We start from the raw sequence: 12,588 nt of genomic DNA on the forward strand, positions 1-12,588 counted from the left end.
GTGTAGCACATCCCAAGAATAAGCGAGGCTGGTGCCTCTCATTCTTCTTTGCTTTGCACCTTACATAATTATTGACATTTGTGTAAAAAGGATGCAAAATGATATCATACCACCAGAGCAATTGCAGGCTGAAGCAGCACATGATTACTGTAGTTTGTAGGTTCCACCATGGAGGTTATCTTTTCTCCTGATAACTTCATCTCAGTTTAACTGTCATAGATTTTCTCCTGTGAGAGACATCAAACAGGTTTGGTTTCTAAGATACCAAAAGATACATCTTCAAATCAACATTTTACTGTTAGTGCACAAGGAGCTGCAGAAATGAAATTACTCTTGTGTGAAAACAGCTTTAGCTGTGATTTCTGTGCAAACTGTAGTTTCACCTCATTTATGTTGGCATAGACTGAAAATAAATATACTCCACCTATTGAAGGAAAGGGGATGCAATTCTTGATGTGACAGTGTAGTGCTTTTTTTTGTAAAAATGTCAGTGAAACAAGAAGGAAGTTCAGATTAATTTATGCAGTGTATTTGTGTGCTTGTGATAATCCATCTTTAATTCAAGGAGCAAGCTCTTAATTCTAAGCCTTGTCATACATTATACTCTGAAATTCAGGCACTGAGAATATAATAATTTATTAATAGGATAAAATGATCAGGAGGTATTAAAAGATGTGAATTTTTAATACTCTTATTAGCTTTTGTGCAAGAGATGAATCAGTTGTCTTGATGTATTAATAAAATAATACTGCAGATGTTCACTCTTCATAAGAGTATATTGTAAGCTAACTAGTCAGGATAGTTTGGTTAAAATACAAGATAGAAAATGCTACTCTGATAATTCTATTAACTTCCAGAGTATAATTTTTTGAGACACTGACAAAAGAGAATTTCTAAGCAAGTGTCCCATCCACAGATAGTCAACAACTCTTAATGAGAACATCCTGTTGCAAAACCAACCTAAGGCTGGGTAGATATTCAAATCTAACTGAGATATCTCAGACTTCTTCAGATGAGTGTGGAGATATACTCAGAATGTAGCTTCAGATTTTGGTTATGTAAAATAACATCTACCTGTTTGATTTGTTATTGCAGTTCTAGAAAGGTTGAAGAGGATGAATATGAAGATGGAACAACTAACCAAAAATGGGTTTTAGCTCCAAAAACACAAGACACAGATGTGACTCTCATATTAAACAAGCTGTTGAGAGAGTATGACAAAAAGCTACGGCCAGATATTGGAAGTAAGTACTCCTTTCTGCACATTGAGGAAAAGCATCTATGGGTGTAGAAAAGACATTATGTTATATTTTGGTGAGTATGCATAAATGTCTAGGAAAGTGAAGATTAAGGTTGTTTGTTTGTTTTTCTGAAGTACATACCTAAGTCAGTATTTTTAAAAAATGTTAATTCTTATGGCAAGATGTGGTAATTCAGGGTGCTAAACTCTGGTTTACTTGCATAGAGTCTGAGCAGAGATCTGGAAGGGGATTCAGCAGGTCTTTGGCAGGGTTAGGAACGTACTTAATCTCTTTTGTCATTTAATCCATGCGTGTCAAAAACCCACGCTCTGAGCAGCAATCAAACAACCAGTGTATTAAAACCAAAAACTAGGCCACAGCAAGAAAAGAATGTGCATCTACTCCCTTCAAGATATGATCACAAATTTTATATATTCTTAATGTTGAGAAGACAGCACTAGGATTTGCCTGTGTATAGGGCAACTTCAAGACACTTTCTTCCCCAACCCAGCAGGCATCTTGTCTCCAAAATAAATCTGGATAGAATGGAAGTGTCTTGTGGGCAGTACTACTACATGTAGGTATACAATTTAGATAAGAGTCAGTAGATACCTGCATATAACCATTCTGAGCTATTTATTAATATGTACTTTATATCATTATGTTGTTGCATGTTTCAAACCAGTATTTTTTTACCTTTTGTGGTTATGCCCTGTTTGCCTTGTTTGCATCCTTAGATCAGAATGGCTACAACACAACTGCTGTTCAGTTTGTTCAACATAAGTCTGAGAGAAATCAGAGATAATTTGTGGTGCACCGTGTGTATACCTCAGAATGAATGAGGAATGGGGAAACTCAAAACAATCACCTCATATAATTTGTTTTTCCTAAATTTTTAAAGAGACTGGAAGGAGAATTCCTACTACTGTTTATAAGTGAAATTACTGTTTGCTGATGGCATATGTATTTACACACTTTCTACGTGATCCCTTTGGGTGAGTTTAGAGGGAAGTAAGTGCCATCTGTATGTATACAGCCTTACCACTATTAGCATCTCATCAGCTACAACAGTTTCTGAAAAAAAAAAGCCCTATACAGTGATATGAGAGTTTTTGTGTTGTTTTTTTTAATCATAGCTGTTACTTTGATTTTCCATAGTATTTGCAAAGATCATATTTGATAGATGTATCAGTTTTTAACACTGAGTGACACTTATCTCTCTGCATAGTTTGTCATACTATATTTAGCTACTCTTTAATTCTTTACTATCTGATGGAGAAGTGCTTGAATGCAGTTTCCCACCCATATCAACATTTGGAAGATATTCTCAATGTTTTTATTTTACCACCTTCTTAGATCACTGACTTCAGGCAGAGTAAATTATGTTATCCCTATGTGGGGCAAAGTAATCATTCAAAATCTCTATGTCAGTTGCCGTAGAATCAGTAGAGGTCAGACATATCCTAGAGCACTGGAAAATCACTGCTACCAAAATAATTCCTTTTGTCTCTCAAAAAACATTCATAAATCCTGTTTTAGAGAAAGGAGTTACTCTTTAGAAAAAAAAAAAAAAAGCTCCATATATATTGTAGCAGAGATTTTACAGTTCTCAGCTATATCTATCTGCCTAGAATCTTAGTTCTAGAACATGTTTCTCTTTATCAGGAATTTGGCTGTTTCAGTAATTAAGCTTAGTGTTGTTCAGATGGTAGAGAAGTTAGTTTACCTTTGCTTACTTTGCTGGTACCTCTTCCTTTTCTACCTTTGATGCAAATAAATAACATTGACCTTTTGAAGCTGAGGAGATGCTGCATTTGTCAAGAAGAACACAAAGGGAATGCTAGAGATTCAGGCATTGTATCCAGCTATCACTAAAGTGCTGACTGGTGTCTCACATACAAGCAAATCTTCCTTTCCATCTGGGAAAATGTTAACCTCCAAACTAGATGGCTGACTTACCCTGGCAACTGAACTGTGTTTCTGCTCTGAAGGGCCCAGTTAAATCCAGGTCTAACATGTAGTCAGCTACTCCTTAGGTCCTTAATGTTTGTGCAGCTCTGCCTGTAAGCAAATGGGCTGTATCATAGGACAAGTTAGTTTATTGTAATGAAACCTTCCCTCTCACCTTCCCTGAGGAATAGGTTAATCCACAATGGAGTCCTGGAAAATAAAAGCTACCTTTATTACCCTACACTCTTTCATGCTTATCTTCATAAGGAATAGAGTTTGTCTTAACAGAAACAACAGAAAGTTTCTATCAGTGCATTATTTCAAAATGAAGGTTTTGCCAATCAGATTCCCTGAGTGAGCTTTACATGTGGAAGATAATATGCTTTTCCTTTCACTGTGAAAGTCATTTTGCCCATGATAAAAGTCCCATTTCTGAAATGTGACATCAGTAGCAAGAGGGAAAAGAATTTGCCCTAGACCAGGGTTAGAGCTGCAGTACTCATTTAGAGTCTGAAGAGCATTGAGTCTTAACAGCACCCTTCCAGTAGCTGGTTAGCTTACTGCAAAGAAAAGATCTTTTTGCCTCTTGTTCACTAAGAAGCAATAGCTAATGTGGGCCAAAATTTCAGTGATGACAAGGCAATAGTAATGCCAAGATTAGTTCATGCACTGAGCTGAACTCCAAGCTTCCATCTTTATCTCAACCTGCTAATGTGAAAGAAAACATTTTCTGTCAGCAGTAATTTTAGAGAACAAAGCTGTCCCCTGAGCATCTCTAACAAACAGTCAAGTACCTCAGCAGTCTAATTTTAGTGCAAAAGATATTCTAAAATATACATCATACAGTCTGGCCAGGTGCTCCCCAGACTTCCTGTGATTATCTGCCCTTTCCTCAGCTCCTGAAGTATCTTCCCCAGAACACAAAAGGATTAGAATAAAAAGTTACATATGCTTGCTAGGTACAAACAGGTAGAACTGTTGTTCACTGCCTTTCCCCATGGTGTTCTGAGTGTGAGCGGGTGGTGTTAAGAAAATGATAAATTTCTGTTTCAGCACTTTAAGAAAACACCTAAAAATAATAGGAAAAAACATAGATGTTATTTCCCGTGCATTTCAGGCTGTACCAGTGGTCTTTGCAGTTACTTATACTGTTGCTTGGGAAAGCTTAATACTTTCAGTTTATTTCCATTTGAGAGGCAGGAGCAGAATAATTCTGGTAAGAGAAAAAACAACTAGAAGGGACTACACCCTCAGACTGCCCAGGGAAACTGGAAGTAAAATGTGATCATAAAAAGAATAGAAAGTTATGAGACAGAGATTTCTGTGCCTCAGACGTCTTTATCTGACAGTGAGTTTTTGACAGATACTTTTTATAACAGTCAGCCGGAACTCAAAAGACTGAATTCCATTTTTAATGCAATAGAACTCTTGTTTTAATGTGGTAGTTTATTGTATACATTTATTTTCCCTGTGTTTTCTAGCACTTGTTTTATGATGCTTGCTTTTCCCTCCTTTTTGATTATACTGCTGTAACAAGATTCTCCTTTGCAGCCTGTAGTGATCCTCTGTATTTATCACGTGTTCATAAGCCAAAAAAAGTGTCCTCTGAAGTAGGAGAGTGTATTCATATATATGTCTATATGCGTATGGATACGTATACGCACGCGTACATCCACCCCCTAATTTAATGCCTATACACATTCTGACTCTGACAGCTCCAGATGTTGTGAGAATCCAGATGGTTTGCTTTGCTCCTTAAGTGTCCTTATAACCACTAGGGAAATTTCTGAAGATGAGAGCAGTCTCACAGCCAGCTGTTTGTACAAATGTAGCTGGTAGATATAGGTGGGCTCGCTTGTGTCAGCAGAGAAGAGCAAGTTTAGTCTGACATGCTTTACTGTACTGGCTTGGCAGCTTTTAACAGCAGCTCTCTTCCCAAGCAAGAAACTTCTCTCTGCAACTAATTTAGGCAGTTTCTCAGTGTATGCAAGATCTGTCGGGTGAGCGGGCATAACTTTCGGTCTGCTGCTTTTTTATGTGCATTTTCAAGCACAATACTAATGAAAACCTCGAGTTCTGAGGCTGTATCAAAACCTTTCCTCTGTGTGACCTGTCTTCCTAGCAGGCCACACATGAATGAACACAAATGTGTACTGAAGGCTATTACCACTGTGTCTGTGAAGTTATTTTTGCTAGCTGCTGATTGCCACACCTGATACTATTAATAAAATTACCTCCAGCAAGGTTTCCCTGTGTGTGGTGACAAAGGGTTGCTTATTACCTCACAATATGCCTCTGATCATAGCATAGGAAAAGCTGTAAGCTGTCATGGGAGGTCAAATTACTACTTTCTTTTGTAAGTCTTATTTTGTGTTAGCCTACAGGAGGCAATGTCAGACATAACAGCAAGCAGTGAGAGAGACAGTTGTCACTTGGAGATTGATTATAGACAGATGTAGCTGGAGAGTTAACCAATGGGTATAGGTAGCACACGCTGGGAAGGTGAGAGGGAATAACTCCTGTTTGTATTACAGCAGCACTCAGGAGCAGAAAGACATAGTCCTGGATCCAGCTTCTGTAGGACCGGGGACTACAGAAGATTGTGGAAATTAGTGTAATTTAAGTTTACATGGAAGAAGAAAACTTGAATAACCCATTGGGGAGGATGTGGAGTGCTTTGGCTAAGAGCCAGCTAGGAAACAGGGATGTATATAGTGAGAGATCAGAACTTGAAAAAGATCATAAGAAAAAAAATAAGGAATGTTTTAGCTGTTCTCATTGATACTTCCCATTCTTTTCTTTTGGGAGAGGAAAGTGGATTGTCTTTATTTCAGGAAACTTGTGTTCTGATTCAGCCAACAAGTTGGATATCTATCAACTGTCCATTTCCATGAGTAAGCATATGAAGAGTTTTTTAGTGCCAGTCACCTCCCATGTGTTATTTATTAGCACACCTATGTGAGGAGAAGGGTAGAACTGAGGAAAGGGTTGCTATTCAGTGCAAACGAGAACTAGGTGGGTAGTCTGCAGTTTTAATTGTCAAGTATCTTCAGTACTTACTACTTTCTTCTGCAGTCTTTGCCATGAACATCTCTAGAATACTAAGAGCAAGGGTAATCATTGAGGAGTAAAGCACTCTGTGGCCTCTCTAAAGTCCCAATTTTAGATTTCAAAAACTGTAATCCATGGTTGAGTTTTAAAACATGACATAAACAGATAGCTTGGTTGCATCCTGCGCCACCTAGTCCTGGTGTTGTGCCAGAAGAGTGCATCAGACATTGGCTCTTTCAAAATCCAGCATGGGAACATTTTTGATTCGGATAGGGTGTTGACAGTGAGTTTTTTCATTCCTACATTATGCTTGTCTAATTGCTTAACCATGGAGCTGAGTAAAGGGGAAATTCTCACATCGTTTGCTGACCTGGTTTAATTTACAGCTTCTCATCTGTCAGGGGAAACCCCTGCTTCTTACTCATCCTTCACTCACACTTAATGCATCATGATAAAGGTATGAGACTATGTAGAGAAGTTTTATTCCAATACAGTGATCCTAAAGCCCTCCAGTGTGATGCTTCTGCTTAAAAAAACCCCACAACAGTATGGTTTTATTTGTTATTATTTATCGAGTTCAAATTTTTTTCTTTTTCTCTTCTTTTTTATAGAACATCTACTTTAGATTAAATGCTGGAAAACAACAGCTTTAATTTGAAGCTTACAGTACTTCAATAGAAATATTTCAGTATTCAAGCACTTTATTTTTCTAACACTACTTTAACCCTAGTAATGAAATTCTTTCTAGATGAAACTTCTAATTTGTCTCACTTATAATGGTAACTTTTATCTTTTCAGTACTTGTGTATGGTCTGTTGAGTTGAGAAAGATGTACTGGTTTTGTGTTGGAAAGAGTATCCAAGTACTTATTGACCTAATGGACCTTCTTTTGGGGAATATAAATAATACATTTACACAGGTAACTCCTATTTAGAGTTTTCTTTCCTGACAGTAATTGTTTGCTAAAATGGCTTCATACTGAATATTTTTCTAGAGAGGTACTGTAAGTAGAAAAGTTTTTTGACAGCTTATGATTGCCAAACTCTCCATCTAAACTGTCAGATTCAAAACTAAATGTAGCAGCTGATACTTCTTGTGTTCTCTTCTTTTCCACAACTTCACCTAGGAATTCTGAGAGGAAGGTGATTGAGAGCACAGAGTTTTGGGATGCCATGGATTAACCTAACATGGAAAGTTAGGTTAAGAGTCAGGAAAAGCCCAAGATATTAATTGCACAAGAAAATTCCTTAAATTCCTTTCTTCTCTTCCCTTTCTTCTGCAATTTGCTAGACTATTCTGCTTCCCCTGAGTGTAGAAGTATCTTTAGAAGTATTTATTATTATTATTATTAAATAGGATTCTGAGCAAGTGTTTGTAAATTGGACAGATGTACAGTGCTACAGTTGCCATTCTTAAATTGTGGCACAAAAAACCTATTCCATCATCTTCCATCATCAAGGAAAACTTTCTGCATATATTATTTTGAAATATTGTTGCTATTTTTTGCAATTGTATGATTTTCTTATGACTGCTTCTGTTCATCCAGAGCTTGGTTGCTGCTTGTTATATTCTGCAAGAAAAAAATCTATTATTGTTCAGTCTTATGATTAGGAACTTCCGTCTACTGTGAATATAAGTAAAATAAATGGAATAAAGGGAAACTTCAGGGATTGATGGTAAGACCTATCTAACCATTAAGATCTATAGTTTCATCTGAAAGAGCATAATACTGGAAAAAATGAAAGCTTATGTGTTAGGGAAAGACTAATGGAAGATAAAAGTGCTGAAGGTTGATTGATGGTGATTCTGGGATATGAAGAATAGAAGTGTTTCGTAGTTAATTGACAGAGTCCATTTATGTGCGTGCTGCCATTCACACTGCTGGACAGAACGGGCACAAAACCGACCATGTGAATTAAATACGTTGTTCAGAAGACTCTGTTCTCATCCTGGTACTACTGTCATCCAAACTTCCTTTCAAACATGCACCTAGATCTTAATTATCCTTTTGATTTTCATTTGGAGTCCTGTTTTGGTAGTTTGATCATAAAACATTGAGATAACAGTTCTGTCAGAGTTTCACTCTGTGTAGCAGGTAGTGGGCTTTGACCTCTCTCTGTTCAAGACCATTCTCTTCTGTGAAGGAAGAATCAGTCTTTTTTATTTTCCTCACTGATGCATTCATAAGATTGTAGATTGGCACAGAATAATTTGGGTTGGAAAAGACCTTCAGATCAGAGTCCAGCTGTAAACCTAAAACATCACTAAACCATGTCCCTCAGTGCCACATTTACACATCTTGTAAAGACCCTCCAGGGATGTAACCTCCAGGTCTCAACACTTTCTGTTTTCTTTCTTTTTTCAATAATATGTCCTAAAATATAGAAGTTTTAGCTGGTTATCCCACAGTTATCCCTGAGAAATGACTTGTTAACATAGCAGTTTGTTTAACAGGAACAAACAGGTAATTAGATGTCACCTATAAGGTCATGTAGGAAAATACTAATAGGCTTTATCACTAATGCAAAGTAAACATTAGCAGTGTAATCACTCCCACTATGGTTACCAATAACTGTGTAATGATTTATTACAGCTTTATTCCAATTTAAAAATAACAATCTTTGTGCTAATGAGATAATGTAAAATATCATTATAAAGTAATTAAAAAAATATCTCATTACTGTCGAGCCAATCTTGTAGACTTCTGTGTTCAGAAGTCTTGTGGAACTTAGGCAGAATTTAAGTGGCTGGAGCAGAGCTCACATTGTGTTTGTTATGTGATTGCATCCCTTCAAAAAATCTCATGCTAATTGCTTTGCTTCTATAAATATGCACATATTGATCTGTAACATTTTTTACAACTTCTGTTTTGAGTGAAAAAAGAATTTAGACTTGGGTGTTGCTTGAAGAACATAAGAAAGGTTAACTCTCACAAAAAATACATATTTAAGTTTATGAGAGCTCAGCTAGTTCTACTCATTTTTAAATCAGCTTCCAATAAAAATACTTCTAAGCATTAAAATTTTAAAATAATTCTAAATACTTATGATTTGTGCAGGAGCGTAAATGCTATTTGGACAAACCTTAAATGTGGAGGAAACCCTCTCTGGAAAGCAAGCAAAGTGATATCATCCATGAAATAAACATCAACTCTGAATAGCAGAGATCTATCAAAAATTAAGAGATATATTAAAAGGACAGGATAATTTGAAGTACTAAATAGGGATAATAAAATATCAGGAACTTACTGCAATTTTTTTTCCCCTACATAACATGTGAAATTGTATAACAGTCCCTTTCTTCATTTCCTCAAAAGTGTTTTAAACTTCCCTTGATTTATCTGTTGAGTTTTGGACTGACATGTGTCCAAGAGGGATTTTAGTGGGATTCAAGCTCTATAAATGCAGGACATTATATACAGGATATATAGATATTTTATGCAGGACTGCACAAATCATATAGCTGGCCTGCATGGGTATTAGTGATGAGGGCATTATCCTATCTCTTTCTGTGTTTCATTGCTGTCCAGCCATTCCTGACCTAACTTTAGATTAACCACTTAAATATTCACCTATTTTCTCAAGTGAGCTTTGAAGGCAGCACTGACCTCACAGCTCCCGCGAGTCCTTTGAACTGAAGTTTGTACTGAAGTTCCAATTGAAGGCAGCACTGTGTAGCCCTGTGATGCTGCAGTGACTTGAAATGTTTACATTGTCTTTTAGGGATAGTTAAAAGATGGTTAACTATATATTAAAGAGTATTCCAGAACACTTTGAGAAGGTTGGTATATTTGACGACAACCTTTAATTGCTCTCCTGCATGAGATATACACATGGTTTTTCCAGTAGTTTTTCTAAGTTTCTGACAGCTCTTTAGAACTATTCAGAGCTGATGCCAGCAAAATGGTAGTGAAGCTGAGTACTCGTTTGTAATCTTTGTGCAAATATTTAGTGAGGTATTAACAGGTATTGTTGGTCAAACAAGACAGTGAGGACTTTCTTAGTGCAAGTAAAAAGGTGCCTCTTGCGTCTCAGCAACTCCATGCATGGCTTAAATCAGTCCATCAACTCTGTTCACAGCAGCATCTAGTATACAGGAAAACTGAACAGGTTTTGAAATAATTGGTAATGTAACCATTTATGAGTCATAAATAGTCAACTTTCATGAAACTCAATTTATTTTGAAGACTTGTGAAGGGTGAGTTCTGGAAAGAACAACATGATGATTCTAAGACTTAGTTATTTTTGATAATGAATTTTGAATGAAATAATCCTAAAATGTTTGCCTCGTTATGTTTGGTATTTTGAATTACATTCCTATGATAACTAATTAAAATCTACATTGGATAGTTCTCCCAGTTTATATGAACTGATATGTTTATATCAGTGAGAGACCACATGCAACAAGAACTGTAGTCTTCTGTCTTTTCTTTCAAAACCTAAACATGTATTTACCATACATTACAGTTGTATTTTCTGCCTCTGCCTGGGAAAACAAAATAGCATTTAAGGAAGCTTTCAGGGTTTTTTTTGTAGCTGTAATATATATATATATATATATATATATATATATATATATATATATATATACACACACACTATATAACTACATAATAGTTTATCTGTTTGTGTCTTTTATATAATTTATTTTTAATTTGAATTCCACTGGGAATGTCTGATGTTAGATGCTGATATATTTTGAGAGAAGAAGTTGCTGCTGCTTAGCTTTCTTCTGTTTCAAGATTAGACCTCTAGTGTAAGACCAAATTCTCTATCATTAACAACCAGTGTTTCATTTTTTTGTTCTGGAAGAGAACATGGCCCAGCATATTTCAGAGAAATTGTCATCTCATAATCTTTTCAATGTACTTAACTGCAATGATTAATCAAAAATGAATTCCAAGTATTGTGTTCTGGTCCTGAACTTTGTCCTCAACCCTGCCAAGATGCAGTTGCATGCCAATTTGCATCACGAAGTCTTGTCCCATTACCGTTCACGAGAACTCCTTAATGTTGAACTTCCAGCTAAATATGTGCATAAGCCATAAAAGGATCAGAACCCTTTATTCCTTGTATGCTATCTTGGTAAAAGAGCTAGCTGTAGTTCCCTGCTATTACCAATTCCTGTGTAATGACATTTATTACTGCGTTTTCAGGCAAGTCTCATTACCAGAAGCTGCTAGACTCCTATTTAGTTATTAGCTGGGTACAATTAGACTTGCATTAATCAGTTTTGCTTGTTCAGCTGAGTTCAGATTTTCTTTTGCTGAAGGGAAGGTCTGAGTTTATAAGCCAGTACTTCACACGGTTTGAAATCGTGGATGTTCTGACCGTATGCAAAGAAGGGTATGGTGCTTAATGAATTAGAATGGTTCTGATCTTTAACCACTGTTTTTACCCAATTTAATGTCTGTTTTTTCAACATCAGAGTTAGTCTTCCTAATAATATGTTCATAACAAAGTCTTACATAACAAGGCAGCCTGCCTATTTTTTCTAGAACCATCTAACTTTTCAGGCACTTTAAAACTCCTGGTTTCTCATGGACAGTCTGAAATTTGGAGGATGCAGGCAGGAGGTACTCTTTACATGTGAAGATGCCCATGGAGATTCCTGTCTACAGCTGTGTGCTGGATGGCTTCTTAAGATTTAGACAAATGAACTGTTATCCACCTGAGATAAGCTTCCCACAGAACCATGTTATTTTATTCTTCCTCATTTCCCTGCTCAGTAGCTTCTCTGGAAAAAAACCCTTTTGATTTTTGAGTGGTCGATGTACCTGCATCTTAGTGTTAGGGTGCTTGGGGACTGGTGTTAGAAAGTCCCTAGTTCATTATAGTTCCACATCCAAACCAGAGGCATTTTGAATTGCTCTCAGGAGTTATTTGAAGACCTTGGGAGAAGGTAAGGTGCCTCTATGGGAAAGGGAGATGTCTAACAGAAGTTGTTGGCCTACAAGGGCCAAGTTTGTATCAGCTGTGACTGTTTAGGCTTGGACAGGATTTATACTTTTGTATCAGCTAACACTGGAGAAAGTAAAACACCAATTCAGATCTCAGTTTAGGGATCAATGTAAACCCTGGGGAGTCAGAAGGAGGAAAGTGTAAGTAAAAAAAAAATAATACCCTTTTGGTGTTAGAGTGGCATTATTTTAGCATTAGGCTACATCATTGGTTAAATTATCTGAATAATGTTCTGACACCGAAGATGAAGATGGAAAGGAAGATGAATTATGGTGACCTTAGTAAAGAAAGGATTATAGAGCTTGTCCTGGCTTATTAAATCCTGGAAGTCTGAAAACATGGAAGATCTCATGAGAAACTTGCATTGGGTACACCAAACCAAATTA

General features: G+C 36.6%; 1 protein-coding gene and 1 long non-coding RNA gene across 2 annotated transcripts in view; one reads left to right on the forward strand and one right to left on the reverse strand.

Annotated features, from left to right (window-relative positions):
* The window catches only part of LOC139797420 (uncharacterized), a 506,940-nt gene that overhangs the window by 413,226 nt on the left and 81,126 nt on the right, over window positions 1-12,588 (reverse strand). The window lies entirely within an intron of this gene.
* Window positions 1-12,588, forward strand: part of GABRG3 (gamma-aminobutyric acid type A receptor subunit gamma3) — a 307,408-nt gene that overhangs the window by 2,487 nt on the left and 292,333 nt on the right. The window contains exon 2 of the mRNA XM_071746540.1: window positions 1,096-1,244. Coding sequence (XP_071602641.1) covers window positions 1,096-1,244 — 149 coding nt within the window. The remainder of the gene's footprint in view (window positions 1-1,095; window positions 1,245-12,588) is intronic.

This window comes from Heliangelus exortis, chromosome 1 (assembly GCF_036169615.1).
Source record: "Heliangelus exortis chromosome 1, bHelExo1.hap1, whole genome shotgun sequence".
Classification (NCBI taxonomy): Eukaryota; Metazoa; Chordata; class Aves; order Apodiformes; family Trochilidae; genus Heliangelus; species Heliangelus exortis.